Source organism: Nilaparvata lugens, unplaced genomic scaffold, assembly GCF_014356525.2.
Source record: "Nilaparvata lugens isolate BPH unplaced genomic scaffold, ASM1435652v1 scaffold6075, whole genome shotgun sequence".
Classification (NCBI taxonomy): domain Eukaryota; kingdom Metazoa; phylum Arthropoda; class Insecta; order Hemiptera; family Delphacidae; genus Nilaparvata; species Nilaparvata lugens.
This window is the reverse complement of record NW_024091840.1, coordinates 1-17,865: the sequence shown is the minus strand read 5'-3', so window position 1 is coordinate 17,865 and position 17,865 is coordinate 1. Positions and strand designations below refer to the sequence as shown.

Sequence of the window (17,865 nt, the reverse complement as noted above, 5' to 3'; positions counted from 1 at the left end):
TACAGCTGTGGGGCTGTGCCAGCAAGAGCAATGTGAATGTTACTCAACGGTTCCAGAACAAAGTTTTGAGGAACATCGTTGATACTACAAGCTTCATCCGAAACGATGTGATTCACATAGATCTGGAGGTGGAGTTTGTCTTATCAGAAATTGGGCGCTTCGCACGCAAGCATGCAGACAGGATACAACGGCATGAAAATGAAGAGGTCGTTCTCCTACTTGACAACACACTTATGCTGCGCAAATTGAAGCGGACAAAAACTTTCAAGTTGTGTAGTGTTGTGGAGTGAAAGTGTCAAAAGCAGAGCAGTGTAAAGTGTGAAAGTGTTTATACATAACTCTATTGCATCCTTTTTACTATGCTGTATTTGGCTTCATTGCCAGCATATTATGTCTCCTGGCAGTCTTTGAACTTTTTTGACATGTGAAACAAAAAGTAAACGATAGGCTATGCCCAAAATTTCAGAACAGGCAGAAAATCTTCATGGATTCAGTCAGCTAGTTCCGAATCAACTAAATTTGTACTAATCAAATTGTAGCAAGCAATGGCGAAATAGCATGATCACTGCTGATATGATGACTGACAATGGAACTACCCATTGTAAATGAACAACCCAAAGTTCAACTCTAAGCTTTGACCTAGTACCTCGAAATTCTGCTGTAATTATTTTAATTCTGCTGTAATTATTTTAAATTCACTAAACCTGCACATATAATATTGATAACCTTGTTTCGACTCATAGTTCTTATAAAATATAGATTAATTACTGCATGAAAAGTATTGCTTCCTATTGAAAACTTGTAATGCTCTTAATTTATGTTACAGGAACGAAAATATTGATTCATTATTTAGGGTGTGTGCACAAAAGTAAATCGAGGTTGAGTAGTAAAGGAAAGTGCTAAAAAGTCGTAATTCTGCCTCCTGAAGTATATCTTCATTTTATTTCATTTCACCAAGACGCCTGATGTTTCAAGTTGCAGCGTTCTTGAGAGGATATGGATATAAACCTCCTAAGACCGCTCAGACCGCTGACCTCTCTCTGTGTGCACACACCCTAAACATGCAAAAAGTCCCTCAATATAATAACGCTTTTCCACTCTTCCATTTTGTTTACTATTTAATTCGTGGTTAAAAGTTGACTATAAAAAAAATATTAAAACTTCAAGGGACATTATTTATCAGACATTACAAAACTCTAGTGAGTGTAGTTAGTTCAGCTTTCGCAAGTAAATTTTTAAAATTAATAGTCAATTAATCCTCTTTCTTGTTTTCAATTTTTTTTTCTTACTCTATTATTATTCCTCGTATTTATTTTTGTTTCATATTCTATTTTAATTTGTATTCGTTTCTATTTTTTATTATGTTTTAATTTCATATTTTGTTCTCATCTATTTATTTCTGATGTCCAGGTGGAGACAATAATTATAGTGGATTATTGGTATTCCAGCTCAGTCTGTCTGTCCAATGCTACTCCTGGAAGCAGGTGCCAACATGATTATCTGTTGATGATTGATTGATTGATTCAATGTTATATTATTATGCCGCACCTACATATTGGCCCAACGTGGGCCAGCGTCGGCCAATGTGTGGATGGCTGGTTTGCCAGCGCTGGCCTTCGTTGGCTATCGCTCCGATTTTTTACGAGCGGAGGCCAGCCCAACCAAGGCCAGTGCTGGCAAACCACTCATCCACACTTCTCTACTAATGCATTCTGTTTCCTGCTTTGTTGTCTCATTTGCTGTTTTTTCTGAGTGATTGACTTGCTATAGGCCTAATTGCTACTATTAATCAGCTTTGTGATATTTTGTTATTGATTTTTATCGTATTCATTCCAGTTGATATTTTCAATTTCTATCATGGATATGTCGCTGGCTACCGCTGGCCTTGATTGGGCACGCAGTGTGGACGCAGCCATGGACCAACGCAGCCAAGCTTACCAGGCTGGGCCAGCGACTCGACCAATATGTGGAAGCAGGACTGAAATTTTTAAACAGGTATGATGATTATGATTTTTGAAGGGAAGGATTCAAGGATCCAAAGGTTCAAATAACCCCACACGTCAACCGAAGCTTATTGTGTTCCCAAGTAGTATATTAGTTAGGCAAACCAATACCTGTGTCCTTTACAAGAACCAGGAGTTTTCCCCTATGCTAACATCCCATTCATCACCTGGTTGCTTGTCGCAATCCAGTGTGATATGCTTGGCAGTCTCTTCAGACTGATTAGTCCTCGCGACCTACATGAGTTCCACTCCTGGCCTTCGTCGAAGGTCCTTCCACTGAGGAAGGGGTGGCTAAGCTGCCTCTAGAGCGCCCGGCCACCCTTGACGCAGCCTCTTGATCCACATTTGTGCCTAGAGTTCCACCCATCTCTGGTCTCTTGGGTTTTTCTTTTTGCCCCTTCAAAACTCTGCAGGTCAAAAGCCTCACCTCTCCCAAGAAGTGTTGCCTGGCCTGAATGGCCGCCCTTCTTTGAGCAGTGGTGAGTTTTGGCCTCTCCACCCACAAACTCGTGACCTTCGTGAGGCTTCCACTCCTGGCTTTTTTGTAGGTCCTTCCGCTGAAGGAGGGGTCGCCAAATTGCCTCTAGGGCACCTGGTCAGCCTCTTAACCCACATTTGTTGCTGGAGATTCACCCATCTCTGGTCTCTTGGGTTTTTCTCTTTGTCCCTCCGAAACTGCCCTAATGGGGCAGATCCATGAAGGAATGGGGTTTGAAGGCAAGGCAACTTATGGAGTTGCCTTGGGGTCCCTTTTAGTCGCCACCTATGTCAAGCAGGGATACTGTGGGTGAATTCTGGTTTTCAACACATTCATGAGTACGATGTTCGACTCAAAGCTCCCCCAACCAACAGGAGGGTTCAAAGAGGTAAGCTACCCTTTTTCACTTTGTTTTTTTCTAATTATTCTTCCCCAATCTTTTTTCTTTTTTTAATTGTTTGACTAACTTGAACAATGTATGACGACATGTGTGTACACACACATGTTCATCATGCATGTCCTATCGTTAGTGGCCATCCTTTATTAGAGTCTAGCGGAATCCGCGTGCGCGCTAGCTATGCAGGATTTAGTCGGGAGCATTCAAATCAACGCCGGACCGAGCCGAGGATTTGTGCAGTCTGCTTGACGCCCAACTCGAGCGTTTTCGGCCAAGCGGATTCTGCCTTCTTTCAGTTTAGTTCGATCTTCGCACATAGTGAGTTGCGCAATATTTTTATTACTGAGCGAATCGGCAATCGGCTTCAGTGCGAACGCAGGCAGATTCCGCTCGGCCGATCCGCCCGGCTCGGCTCGGCCCGGCCCGGCCAGCTTTGGTGTGAAATCCGCCTTATGCTTTTTTTCTCTATGTTGAAGCTCACATCGAGCTGTAATACCAAAAGGATGATTATTCTCCAACGTAATTGCCGTGAAGGTTGAGGCATTTGTCATACCAGTGGACCAGCCTGTCAAACCCCTTTTCATAAAATGCTGCCGCAAAATGAGTTTAAGTAGGCTGTGACATTGTTTTGGAGCTCCTCGTTAGTTTGGAAGCTCTGCTCTCAAAGTTATGTCTCGAATTTGGGTAAAAGGTATAAGTTACTAGTGGCTAAGTCAGGTTTGTATGGTGGGTTATCGATGGTGTGCTATATTTTTTTTACTAGAAGACTGTTCGTCTGACAATCGTATCGGACAAGTGAAAAGTTACGTTAGGCTCGATGCACATTTGCGACGCTAGCCAGTTGCGTTTTTACAAGTGGAGCGAATTTCTGTTGGCAGCCAATTGCAATTCAGTTCACACTTGTTCGTATCGACAGCGTCTCACTGACGAGGGACATCAATTTGTACTCAGCAATCTTCGAGGCTTGGGCAACTTGGCAATTAATCGTGATAGGAAAGTTCTGATTTCAAATTTTCAAAGTTTTTTGTAATACCAGATGTCAGCAATTATAAAAATCACAATTATTCATCGGCGGTAATAAATAAATAATTCGGTTAATAACTAATAGAGATAATACAAAGATGAGGAAATAGTACAGCTTTTTCAAAAAGACCTTTTATTTATTTTTAAAATACAATAAATCTCTAATATTATAAAACCATTAAAATCAATTGAAAGCACTATAAATTCCAGGACTTACTCCCATCTCCAGGTGAAGATTGAAAATAAATGAACATCATTGTCGAGTTATGAACATTGTTTCAATATTTTTCTTGAATTAGTCAATACTGATGTTTATTTATTTCGTATTTGTACCTGAAGACGGGATAGAAAAAAGCCCCGAAATGTACTATAGTGATTTTTTAATTGTTCTATAATCATTCAAAGAACGTTATTGTTTGTTTAAAAAATCGTACTATTTCAATTCTTTTATTAATTTTCAGTATAATATATACAGTACATCAATTAATAAAAACAATATAAAAACTTGTAGTAGGCCTACCCTTTATTGAAAACTTGAAAATATTTGAACGACTAGTTTCGACCATAGGTCATTTTCAAGTTGAAACTTTTTAAAGGGTACTACAAGTTTTTATATTGTTTTTATTAAAGCCCATATAAGTGAAGTGATTTCAGTACATTAATAGCATATAGAATAAGTATACAGCATATAGAATAAGTATTGTATTTGCCTCCAGAATATAACATGAGATGAAAGAACACCAATAATTCCAAGAACCGGCAGAACAATCATAAGAATTACTTTGAATACTGTCTTGCATAACATCTCATTTTCGTTGGTTTGATGTCGAATATCGCTACTTTAAAGAGCTAGACTATTGTGTTGGATAGCTCTACAATAGTGCTGACTGCTGACAACAAAAACCTAAAAACTGAAAACATACAGCTGAGGCACTAAGCGACTCAATTGTGACAAACTGACTGAGAATAAACTTATTTTGAATGAAACATACATTACGAAGAATTGTTGGATTTAAACGCAAACATCAATCTAGCCGACTGCTAGCCGACATTCGTAGTAGTAAATAATACCATGTATATTATTCCAAAAGATCTGTTCTGAACAAAGCTCAGGCTAGAGCTACCAGAGGACTGTAATTTACTATTTAAATAATCAAATACAAACAAGGGGCAAAATTTAATCTTCAATTTGAGCCAGGTTATTTGTACAGTTAAACTCTGCATTAATGAACAATAAAAAAGAGCAAAAACTCACCAGATTTAATCCAATCTTGACTACTTGCCCTTCGAAGCCTTTATTAGGTGTTTTGATCAGGTTCAGGGTGGGATGAAATCTGGGAATAAGACAGGTTCTGGCTTCCGGGCTGTCTTTTCGCGTTCAACTTGCAGGCTATGCACTGTGTTTCAAACAAAGCTCAAACTGGACTCTTTATAAATTCAAATCCGATTAAATAATGATTCAACACTATTACGCTGTTATACTCATAATTCACACACACGACACTCAAACAATATTTACAAGAAATTTCCGATCAAAATTACATGACAAAATATAAATTCGGTCTTGCACAACCACGGGGACGAGACAAAACAGACTGAAGGACGACAAGGCCAAAGCAGAAGGACGGTCTGCGCTGGCGCAAACACAAGCCTACTATTGGCAGAACTGCAGTCTGGCATTTTGGCGCTACAGTTCGAATTCTCTGGCCAGACCAAGATCTATTGTTCCAATTAGATCGAAGCTCCTATATTTCAGAATAATAAAAATAATCAGAGGAAACGGAAATATAAAGTATGAATGAAGTCAACTAACAATGATAACATAAAAATCACGGGAAACTTCTCAGAATTATTTGAAGCCACATACACATGGGTCCATATGAGTAAAAACAGCATATGCTCGTGAGCATGGAGCATAAGGTTTGCTGATGAGCATTAGGTAGAAGCATAAGCATTTGCTCATTTTTATATGAATAAGCTTTACCTTATACTCTTACCTTATGCTCCTTAACTCTGGAGCAAATGCTCACGTACCTTGAAGATTTTTCATCAGCTGATTCGCCTTTGTGGCCTAACTTCGTTTATAGCGAAAGGTTAGCGCTAAATATGCAATTATATTTAATTTTTCACATTATTTCAAAATAGTAATGAAAATTCTGTTCATCCATCTATCCATGAGATATTGCACCGGGCGCAAAGCGCGAGCTATAAAAATTCAAACAATTATTCGAAATATTAATAGTATAAAAATATGGTCACTATTGTAAATTATTAATTAGTAATATTGAAATTAATTGACAGTAAAAGTTGTCATAACCAAGACTCAAACTATCAAAATAGGCTGTTTGAATTTTATTTATTTTTCAATTTCTTATATATTGGGTAATTTTTTTTTTGGTGTGGCGAAAAATAGCGTTCGCAACACGGGCAAAAATGTTTTTTCGGCTCTTGAACGCTTCAAGTTCTCGACTTCGTCTCGAACTTGAAAACCGCGATCTCGAGCCGGAAAACGTACATTTTCGACCCTAGGTGCGAAATATACTATTATTCACTTCATTGTAAGATTTTACAAAGCATAATAACATAAGAAATGTCAAGTGCACTCCTCATTAGGCTAGGCCTGCGTCGAGGACGAGGCCTGCTTCAAGTACTATATAGAGCTACTTACATAAATAGTATTATCTTATGCCATTAAGCAATCTAAACAAAAATACACATCTTGCACAAAAAGAAACAAATTGATTACAATGCTTAGTTTATATAGCCTAGTTTACAGAATTAAGTCTTAACCTTCTACAGAAAATCGATAAGGAGGACTCTCTAGAAATATCGAAAGGTAAAACATTAAATAAACGAGGACCCTGAAAGGCTGCATGACCAGCCGCAGATGCAGTTACACATCTCGGCTCATACAGTTTCTCTCTGGCTTGACCACGAGTTGTATATCCATGTTCAGGAGTCACTGGAAAATCTAATGGTCGTTTAAATAAATATTTTAATAAGTTCAATTTATATAAATCCTCAAGGCTTAGAACTTTGAATTCTTCACAGATTAGGTTAGTGGGATATCTAATTGGTCTATTCAGACATATTTTTACAATTTTCTTATACTGCAAAATAAGGGTTTAAATGTTTTCCTTAATCTATTACAAACATAAGACATATGTGGCTCCCACCTTAGTCGAGAATCTATCATGATGCCTAGGTATTTTACAGAATCAATCATTTTGAGCATAAGTTTATACTTTTGAGCAAATGCTCAAACTATTCTTTTGATGAGCATGAGCAAAAGGTTTCGCTCACGTTTATTCATAGAAAATGGCTCAATATTTTAGAAGTATAAGCAAATGCTCAACTTTATTCATATGGCCCATTATGAATAATAGTTCTTATAATTTGATTCAGAGCAAGATGTTATTGATCAAGTACTGTAATAATAGTACATTTATTAATGGACTATTACTTTTACCTCAATGCAATAACAAAGTAGGCCTATGTTATTGTATTAAGATTAACTCCAAAGCATAGAACAGTTTTTTAAATGAAACTTTGAAAAAACATTCGAAAAATGTTGAGTACTGTACATATAGAATGGCTTAATATCCAATAGAACCAAAACTTCTTCAATTTTGATTATTTTTGAGAGCGAGTCATTCGACTTATTTAGAGACGCTGAATCCGAATCTGAAATCAAAATATCTCTATCACCATTTTTACGCGTTCTAGGTTGTTGAAGTTGATAATAAAACGCGGCTTGCCCGCCCTGACTTGAAAAAGTGGCGGCTGACATGCGTCAGCAGAGCGTACGCAAAGCGTAAGGCCGGTTACAGAGCTCGACCGACCGTCAGTCTTTTCCATAGATATTCCCATGTATCCGTACAGAGCAGGACTGACGGCACGCATGCGCACGGTTAGGACCATGCGTTTTACACTGCGTACGAAGACCATCGGTCAAGTTCGTTCCATCGGTCGACTGACGCGCTATTGAAGCAAATAGAAGCTTTCAGAGCTTTACTGATCAGTAGCCCGATCGCAACATAACCAATGTGCTGACACCTCTGCCCTACAATCAGCTGATATTGAATTGAATAGCATAATGAATGAATTCAATTAATGGTGTCATATTTGAATTCAGAGTTTTTCTATCCATTTCTTCAATCAATTCTAAATTTTTATTGGAAAAATCATATATTATTATTATCTACATTTATTTGATCCGTAGCTTAAAGTGACTGCAAGTATTCCCAATGGTGATACAAGCTCGAAATAACTCATCAAAATTTCTGATGGACATTCTGAGGTAGTTGAAAAATGTGTATCTTCATCCCCAAGCAATGATGTATATAATATGGTACTAAATTCCCTTTGAAATGCTCTTTGAGCGACCATCGGGTGAACTTGATATCTACGCCTTTTAATCTTTCGTTCACGAAGATAATAAGCTACAATTAAACAATCTGTAAAGGCGTCCAATTTGTGAGTCAGAAAAACTGATGTATGGATGCGTATGGTCAGGATGGTGCATACGCACTCACGTAAAAAAGCCTATGGTCGGTCGAGCATAGGAGCGGCCTAATGACCATGCGAGCCTTGCGCTCTGGAGGAATTGTAACAATATATGTTACCAGTATATATATTGATGCCACTAAATACGTTGAAAGCTGAACAGAATTCATTTCACTCGCTTTGTTTTGAAATGTAGCTCTTGTATAAGACCATAAAAATATGAATCAATACCTCAGCTGAACTTGAATAAGTTTGAACTATTGGTTCTTAAAAATGTGATATAACTCGTCAGAAAGCAATGAATGACTGGGAAAACCAGGCGTGATTTGAGGACTGTTCCAAAATGCATTGAGTAAGTGCATGAAATACCCTATATGTCAGTTTACTCGCGAAAACTCTGGCACTCAAACGTGAGCGTGCGAGGAGCTTGGTTATCGGGTTCGGTGACGACAACCAAGCCCCCCCCTTGCACGCTGGCGTCAACGAGTCTCCCCGACAGCCAATCCCCTACTGGTTAAGAGGTTATAGGATGTTACTGGTTAGGTTATCCTAAATTCGGGACCAATACATAGGAGCAAACGAAACGTTGCTCACATCAAGTTGTGAAAACTAATAAAATAGTTCAATTAGGCCCCTGTTTCATAAAAACTTACAAGTCCTGTAATACAGGAACAGCTGATTTTATCGGCTATATTGAGCATGTAATTGGAATGGTGATTCTCCTGTATTACGTGACTTATAAGTACTAGTAGTTCTGTGAACAGTAGACCTCACGCAGTATTCTCATCCACAAGTACCAGATGTCAACTGTTTTAAATGTTAACAAACTCAGTTCACGTTTGAATTTGTATTCCATATGATATAATTCATCCAGTTCCGTGATGATCTTTCTATCTGATGAAAATTAATTTTTTAGAATCAAAAATATTATAATTTCTCCAGCATTATTTAGTTCATTTGTTTATTTTTATTCACCTATTAAATTAGTTTTTTCGAATGTGAGAATATTGATACTGATGGGCACGCATAATAATACCATGACTGCAAAACAAAATATTGAAACCAAAGACCTTAAAGTTGCGATTAGACCAAATTTATTTAAAAAATGTTAATAACTCAATCCTTTTAGATTATATTAGATTGAATATAACTTATCATACACATGATGAACATATGTGTTTGTCAACTTCCGTTCAATCTAATAGAATCTATAAGGATTAAGTTATAACCATTTTGTTAATAACTTTGGTGTAAACCCAGCTTAAAGATGCATACCTCTTTAATGTATTTGATTGAAACTATAGACCTTATACAAATACAGTAATAGACTGTCTTCTCCACACATCTGTGTAATCACTTGTCAGCTGATTTATGATAAATAATTCTATAGTATGATTTTTACTCTAATATTGGCGTATGAAGGAGGCTCCTTTTTCCTTTTATATCATCCTTGAAATGCAAAATTTCCAAAAACCTTGTATATACGTCGACGCGCAATTTAAAAAGGAACATACCTGTCAAATTTCATGAAAATCTATTACCGCGTTTCGCCGTAAATGCGCAACATATAAATATATAAACATTAAGAGAAATGCCAAACCGTCGACTTGAATCTTAGACCTCACTTCGTTCGGTCAATTATGAAACAGGGCCCAGGGGCCTGTTTCATGAAAGTTACAAGTCCTGTAATAGAGGAAAAGTTCCTGTATTACAGGTGAAAATTAAAAGTTTGAGTTTCTTGAACAATTTACAAGTCATTTGCCTGTAGAAGTAAATAATACAAGACATTATCATTTTCGTGTTTCGTAAAAAGAAACTTCCTGTATTACTGGATCGTAAGTTGTTGAATATTTTAACATTGTTTAGACCATCCTAAAACTTTTACAAGTGTAGGTAAAATCTTGAAAAGTGACATTTTGTTCTAAAGGCAACGTGTCAAAATGGATGAAGGTAGTAGTTCTAGTGAACTACATGACTATGTTATTATTCGTAGGCCAAGAATTTTGCAAGGATAGAATTTCATACAAAATTATGCAGGAAACTTATCAATATAATGAACGGTTTAGATTAAGCTTTCCTCAGTAAAGTGTTATTGGAAATATTCAGAAAATTAATTATTAACAATTTTTGATAATTAACATTTTTTGAAACATTACTACTAACATAACTGTTATAATAAGTTATGTAAGTTAAGTAGTTATTATAATTTCTCAACTATTTATCATTAACAAATTTATTTTCTGCATAAATGCAATCTGTCCATCGTCAGAAATTGATAATATAGATTTTCCACAGATCTTATATTAGGCTCACTGGCTAATGAAAACATTAATTCATATAAAGGAACTGTAATACATATGCATATTACAGGTGATTTTACAAGTGCAGAATTATTTTTATGAAACATAATTTTAAAGGATTGTAAATTTATAAGTCCTGTAATACAGGCCCTGTATTACTGGGGTTTTATGAAACAGGCTCCAGATGTATTTCACAATCTGTAATCATTATTAATATGCACAACAAATTTTCAATATGGTTTGTTCAGTAATGACATAGAGAAAATATAGCATAAGAAGATATCCCATGGTATAGAGCGTTTATGTTCTAAATTTCACTTTTAACCCCAGCCTGATAGTTTACTTACTTCTTTTTCATGAAACTATTTCATTGGTAATCTCTTATGTGCCGTTCTTGCACTCTCAACAGGCCAAAACAGTAATAATAGACAGTAGTCGACAGTAATCGGCTTGAAATTTGGAACATAAACGACCAATACCATGGTTTATCTTCTTATGCTATCTTTTCTCTATGGTATCACCATGAATGATACAATATCACCACAAAATGAAACAGTATCACCACGCATGATACAGTATCAACACAATATGATACAGTATCGTCTCAACTATGTCATCTTCTCTCCATGGTAATGCATTCTTGAGTTTGCATTACTCATCACTCCAATCAGAAAACTTCATTAAATTTAATACAACTTCAGTACAGAAGTATGTCTCGGGAATTATTTAGGTTGTAGCTACTATAATGATGTCGTCGTCGTCTTCCTACGAGGATTAGGCTATTTGCCTGTTCCGACTTGAAACTGCCAATGACATCCATCTTTTGCGGGATACGCCCACACTTCTCCTCCCAACCACATGAATACGACATGACTGCCCTGGGAATCCTGTCGCTCTCCGTCCTTTCAACATGATCTTTCCAGTTTTGCCGATTCTCTTCAATCTTCTACCATATGGAGATTATGTTGAGCTCGCTTCTTATATCGATTATAAAGCCTATCTCCGCTTGTGCACCCTTTTACTGCTCTGACGACAACCAAGCCCCTTGCACGCTGGCGTCAACGAGTCTCCCCGACAGCCAATCCTCTACTGGTTAGGAGGTTACTGGTTTTCGGGACCGTAGACGACAACCAATCCCCTCGAAAGTGGTTTTTAAAGGAGCTCGGCTGACGGGGAGCTTGGTTGGCGCGTTCCCCTTGATAAGCTCAACTACGAGAATTGGGATAGGGACTATAGTGTATAGTTATAATGACAGTATTTGATTAACATTGGTGTTGCTATCCTTGTCTATCATTCGACAAAGCAGAAAGCGCTATTCTTTTATACCTCCACAACGTTGCCAGATCGTTTTCTAACAATGTAGAAATATAATTAATTGACAAAACTTTCAACATCAATTATAAAGAATTTTCTTTTAATCATTTAAATATTTCTCTTGATGAATTGAATATAACTGGTTATTTCAAACAAGAATTAACAGTTGAATTAGATCAGATATACCGGTATCAACTATCTTCTATAGAAGGCAGTGGCAAGGCAGAGAATCAGCAACGCTGTACTCTTATATTTCTCTACTGTCATCATAACGTTGACCTCACTCAGCATATGATGCCAAATTGTGGAATTGAATCTCATAAATAATCATTTAAATGAAATTATCGACAGAAATTTGTGAGCGGTTTGACTCAGTAGTCGCACTGATAAGCTAACGTTTAGATAATTTGAGAATCATGCGTCTGCTACTCCCGTTGAAAGGGTGACCGCTTGAGCAAACCTCTCTGAATATGGTTTATAGAAGTGGATTTGTACATTTCTTTGAAGTCTCTGTCCAAAACGTGGATGTTCACTTCTTGAATTCAATCACTATTGCTTGAAAATGTACATATGAAGGAAATAAAAAAAGTAACGTTAGTCGTGACCCTTGGGTGCTGGGGACCCAGAAGCAACATTTCACGAAAACAAGTCACAGAGCACTAACACTCTAGGTGGCCAAGTTTGATTGGCTACTGACATGAATTTACATTGACCACAGTAGACAGTAACGTGCACTGCAGCCCAATTACAATTATAACAAAAATTGTCTAGGTCCTCAGGACCAAGGGTCACGACTAGAAGGTTAAAGTTACAGTTTTACTGATTTATAACTAATTTTAGTGATTTTTAACTAGGTAATAGAAATGAAATGTATTAATGGTGTTGTTTAGGTGCGTTTGGAATGTGTGGTGAGTTTATTGAAGGCAGTTGTGGCTCCACTCAGCTCATTCATAATGGAGGCACTTGCTCTGAATCACCCTTTAATGGCCGCCATTCGCCAACAACTGCAACTGGTTCCAAGCAAAATGGTGCTGAAAAGTATCAATTCAATGAAACCTACAACACCGACCATGTAAGTAGAAAAATCACAGTCAATCAAATACAGTTGATGAAATCATCGAGAAAAGATTAGCAATCATAGAGAACCACTGTGAGAGACAGTCTTCAGAGAAGATTGCCTTAAAATGAAGGCTTCTCTGATTGGTTCTCGTGGAATTGAATCGCGGTTAAAACAGTTTTAACAGGATTTTGTGCAACCGGGCCTCAGTACCGTTCAGGCCTATTTTTTATGTGAAAAACATGGTTAAACGCATGTCAGGTGCCATACAAGCAGAAATAAGCTCGTCTCACAGCAGAGCTTGCAAGAAAGAATAAACGCAGTAATGGAGTCGTTTGAAAGGCAGGAGAACAGGTATTTTCACTCGATTAAGAGTTTTATTCTTTTATTGATTCAACGATACACAATTATTTTTTAAAATAATTTGGTGTGTGATCAACAGGCACAGCCCAAAACTGTCCTTCCCCGATGTGATTCAATAAAATAGGTTAAGTTTCCTCCACTTCATAAAATGTTGCATAATTTTCTGACCAAACACTTGAAGCAAGAAATTTTGAATTTAAAATTTTTAGCGCATGGAAAGCACTTTACCAAAGAAAATAATATGGACTATTGTCAATGTCTTAATACCTACCATATATTAGCAGAGTACCATACGCATGTAAAAAAATATTAAAGTGTTCTGAAAATTTTGAAAAAAATAATTTTTTCCTCCACCTACTGTCTAAAGTGCTTACTTTACTCCCTGGAACATAATAAATACTAAAGAGTCACCTTTTCGCTCTCGGGATGAAAAAACAGGAAATCTCCCTAGAGCGTAAAAGTAACTCCATTATAACATAGGAAGCATCTCTATTTTAAAAACGTACATTTGAATATCTACGTAAAAAACGTTCAAAGACCTTAAAGATGCATAGACTCACATGCAGCGCTAGTGTCGTACTTGGAATTGAAATCGGCCATTGAGGGAGCAACCTATAAGATTATTACATACCAATGCCTTTGTAATCTATAATATTACAAATATATAGATATAATATATCGTGCTAAAATACCCCAAAGGCGGACTTCAATTTCAAGTAAGAGCTATCATTGGGAAGGCATAGGCATTGTGAGTCTATATCTCTTTAAGGTCTTTGATTTGAAATAGGTTAGAAGGTCTAAGCTCAGATGAGGAAGCATATAGAGTAGTCATTAAACAAACTAAATTCAATACCTCAACCAGACATTTGATCAATATATGAAATTTATGTTTGTATGCTAAAATTATTACAAACTTCATCACTGTACTAAAAAAAATGTAATTTTTTTATCCCATGTTATTCGAAATACCAGCCAACGAATATTCCCATTAACAAATCAAATTTGAAACGGGAACTTCATCATAGCTGTAGTTGTGGCGGCCATTGTTGTTACAACTTTTGCCGACATGTGTAGACCCTCCGGTCCGGTAAACCTCACCTGAGCCCTTGTGTACCTGATTTTCATCATACCACAAAAACGGCTCACGGTCCGTAGCACCACTGCCAATCGTCAGGTGGGCATCATTGAGGAGTTTAGCCTGGACGCCAATGGAGAGACATTGGGTCATATGAATAAAGTTGAGCATTTGCTCATACTTCTAAAATATGGAGCATTGCTTCATTTTTATGAATAAATGTGAGCAAAACCTTTTGCTCATGCTCATCAAAAAAATAATTTGAGCATTGCTCATAAGTAAAAGCTTTGCTCAAAATTGTATGATAAACTAGAGCATTTGCTCAACTTTTACCTGAAGACTTGGAAAAAGCCCGCGCCACTGCCAAAATGACCCCGACAGAATCAGGGGCATTCAGACAGCAGCCAGGGCGTTTCGGAAAGATGTTACCCGAAACTCCGCCTGACTGTCGTCTGAGCACCGACAGCAACCTAACCCAAACTCTAAAACCCAACCTCAAACAAAAGTAACCCCACCCACCAAAATACTCCCACCCAACTCAGCCATCAACTTATCCCCAAAACCCAACCCAACCCATGATACCCCAGAGTCAACCACACACTCATACCACAGCACAGGTCTTGATCCCAGCCAACTACCCGGAACAGGCCTTCTAGGCCTTAAGACCCATGCTGCCCAACTCACTCCACGCTGGTGCCTATGCTAAGATGACGACCACCCCCTTTACAATTCTCAGGGAAGAGCTCCGGACTGGTTCCCCGCGACCAAGCACCAGAGACAGATTCACACAAGGCACGACGTACCATCAACACCATTCACAACAACCATACATACAACCATAACCCCACCCAACCTACAATACTCCTTCCCATTACCAACCGACTGAATTACTAGCAAATACTCCCCCCACAACCAGTTCAACCCAACCAACCCATGGTATTCACACCCAACCTACAGACCCTACACCTAAACAATGGTGACTCCTGAGGCTCATACACACACACATTCACACCACGCATTCGGGACCATGCCGCATACCCGCTCCTCAAATAAAACAACAAAATCATCTACCAGTTATTCATTAACCAAAATCAAAATCAAACAAAACCACTGAACATAAACATGAGCAACCTGAGCAAGTATGCGACTTAAACCTGGACAAAGTCCTCACGCATACGACCCAATCTCTCCAATCGTACAAACAACTTACACGCCTGCACACTTTTGCCGACAGATAGCGCACAACCACAGTATACATACAGTATGGAAACTCGGCTAGTACCCTGGCGCAAATATCCGCCATCTTGTTAGGAAGTTCCGCATTGTAATAGTATTGATGGGAGGTTCGGATCCCTTACTGATCCGGATCAATTGATCTCGTTCACTGCCGCGAGCCAATCAGAAGACAGGATTGGAAGTTTCTAAGGTCACGTGACGTGGTAGTATTTGTGCCATGTAAAAAGCATTGGTTAGATAGGCGTTTGATTGATAGTTTCCATTCTGTACCTATTCTGTGGCGGAGAACTGTGATTACAAGCCAGCCGTCTCTGTCTACTCTTTAGATTATGTTGTACACATTGTTTGGTCACATACGTTTTTAAAAATATTTTATTTGCAGTTTCTATAAAAATGTAGGTGAAGGAAAAATGTTGTGTATAACACGAGTGAAAAATGTTTTTTCTCCCTCAGGAAAATTGTTGCCCTCGGCTTTGCCTCAGGCTTCAAACTTTTCCCTCAGGGAGAAAAAAACAGTACTTTTCACTCTAGATATACAAATAACTATTAATACTACAGACAACCATTGGATCTGTGCTAACAGTTTCATAGTTTACACTTAACTTACGGTACCTCTGTAGTTGAGTTTGGGAGAGGGGGGATATCATTGTACAAATCAATTTATTTAGGCTATTCATTGAAATAGAAAAATATATAAAAAACTATAAAAACTAACATAACAGAATAAAGCAATAAAGTGATAAAAATGATACTTCAATAAGTGTTGTTCAATATATCAATACTGTAATTCGAAAACATCTACGGTATAACAAATAGAAACAGATGAGTGATGTCACAATTATTTTGTCAATATTTCGAACTATTTTCTTCGATAAAAATACTAAAAAATATGTAAACAAATTAATCAAAAACAAATATAAAAGAATAAAACAAAGATGTAATGAATATTAAGCTGTGTTTACACCAAAGTTATTAACAAAATGTTTATTTTCCGTCTTCATGGATTCTATTAGATTAAACGGAGTTTGACAAACACATATGCACATCATGTGTATGATAAGTTATGTTCAATCTAATAGAATCTATAAGGTCGGAAAAATAAACATTTTGTTAATAACTTTTGTGTAAACACAGCTTAACACTTTAACAATAAGTTTGTCACTTGAACAATAAGACACAGTTATTTTGTCAATATTTTGAACACAGCTATTCTATTAAGAGAAATAATAGCTGTTGTATTAGGCTACATACAGAAATGCACTTTGAAAGTCACATTATGTTTCGTCTACATCAGAATAATTATCTAATATTACAATTGATATTTAATTACAACTAATGTGGTAATATTTATCTAATAAACAGTCTTTTCTCAAATAGTCTTTCCTGTGTATAATTTGTTCAGTCTTCAAAGAGATATCACAGTTATTTACTGCTGAATCACTGATATATTCCTGTGGGAAAATCATGAAAGTAGTTTGGCCCTTCTACAGAATCAATTCAATTTGCTAGCATCAATTTATTTCAAAACAAATAGAGTAGAAATGTTGTATGAATATAGAATTACTATTAATATAGAATCAGTGGTAATTATTTACAAGGTGGAAATTTTCTCACTTGAAGCCACCTTCAAGTAGGTACTCTAATAATCAAAATAGCCTATAATAAACTAACCTAGAATACATTTTTTCAATTTTAGCTTTTTATTCTTTATAAATATTATATAGGCCTATATTATATTTTTGAATGTATCCTAAACAAGAAAACAATAAATAAACTCTAATAATCTAATTAGCCTACTTTTTTTAATTAATTTTTGGGGATTTTATAATAATAGTAAACTAATACCTATAATAACTAAACCTAATTTTTTTGTGTTTTATAATTTTATTAATTTTTTGGGGGTTTTCTTTAACTATTACATAATAATTATATAACCAAGATAAACTAACCTAATTTTTTGTGTTTTATAATTTTATTAATTTTTTGGGGGTTTTCTGTAACTATACTTGTTAATATAATATAACCTAGATAAACTAACCTAATTTTTTGTGTTTTATAATTTTATTTATTTTTGGGGGTTTTCTGTAACTATACTTGTTAATATAATATAACC

General features: G+C 36.7%; 1 protein-coding gene across 1 annotated transcript; it reads left to right on the top strand.

Annotated features, from left to right (window-relative positions):
• Window positions 1-1,466: 1,466 nt before the first annotated feature.
• Window positions 1,467-13,112, top strand: LOC120356181. Its single transcript, XM_039445060.1, has 2 exons — window positions 1,467-1,995; window positions 12,912-13,112. The coding sequence occupies exons 1-2, from the start codon at window positions 1,858-1,860 to the stop codon at window positions 13,095-13,097; spliced, it is 324 nt and encodes a 107-aa protein (XP_039300994.1). The 5' UTR covers window positions 1,467-1,857; the 3' UTR covers window positions 13,098-13,112.
• The last annotated feature ends 4,753 nt before the right edge of the window (window positions 13,113-17,865 follow it).

Bases quoted from the DNA above. Each gene is read 5' to 3' on its own strand.
- LOC120356181 (XM_039445060.1), top strand. From the start codon at position 1,858: ATGGATATGTCGCTGGCTACCGCTGGCCTTGATTGGGCACGCAGTGTG. The intron at 1,996-12,911 runs GTATGATGATTA...GGTGTTGTTTAG, and splicing joins GGACTGAAATTTTTAAACAG to GTGCGTTTGGAATGTGTGGT.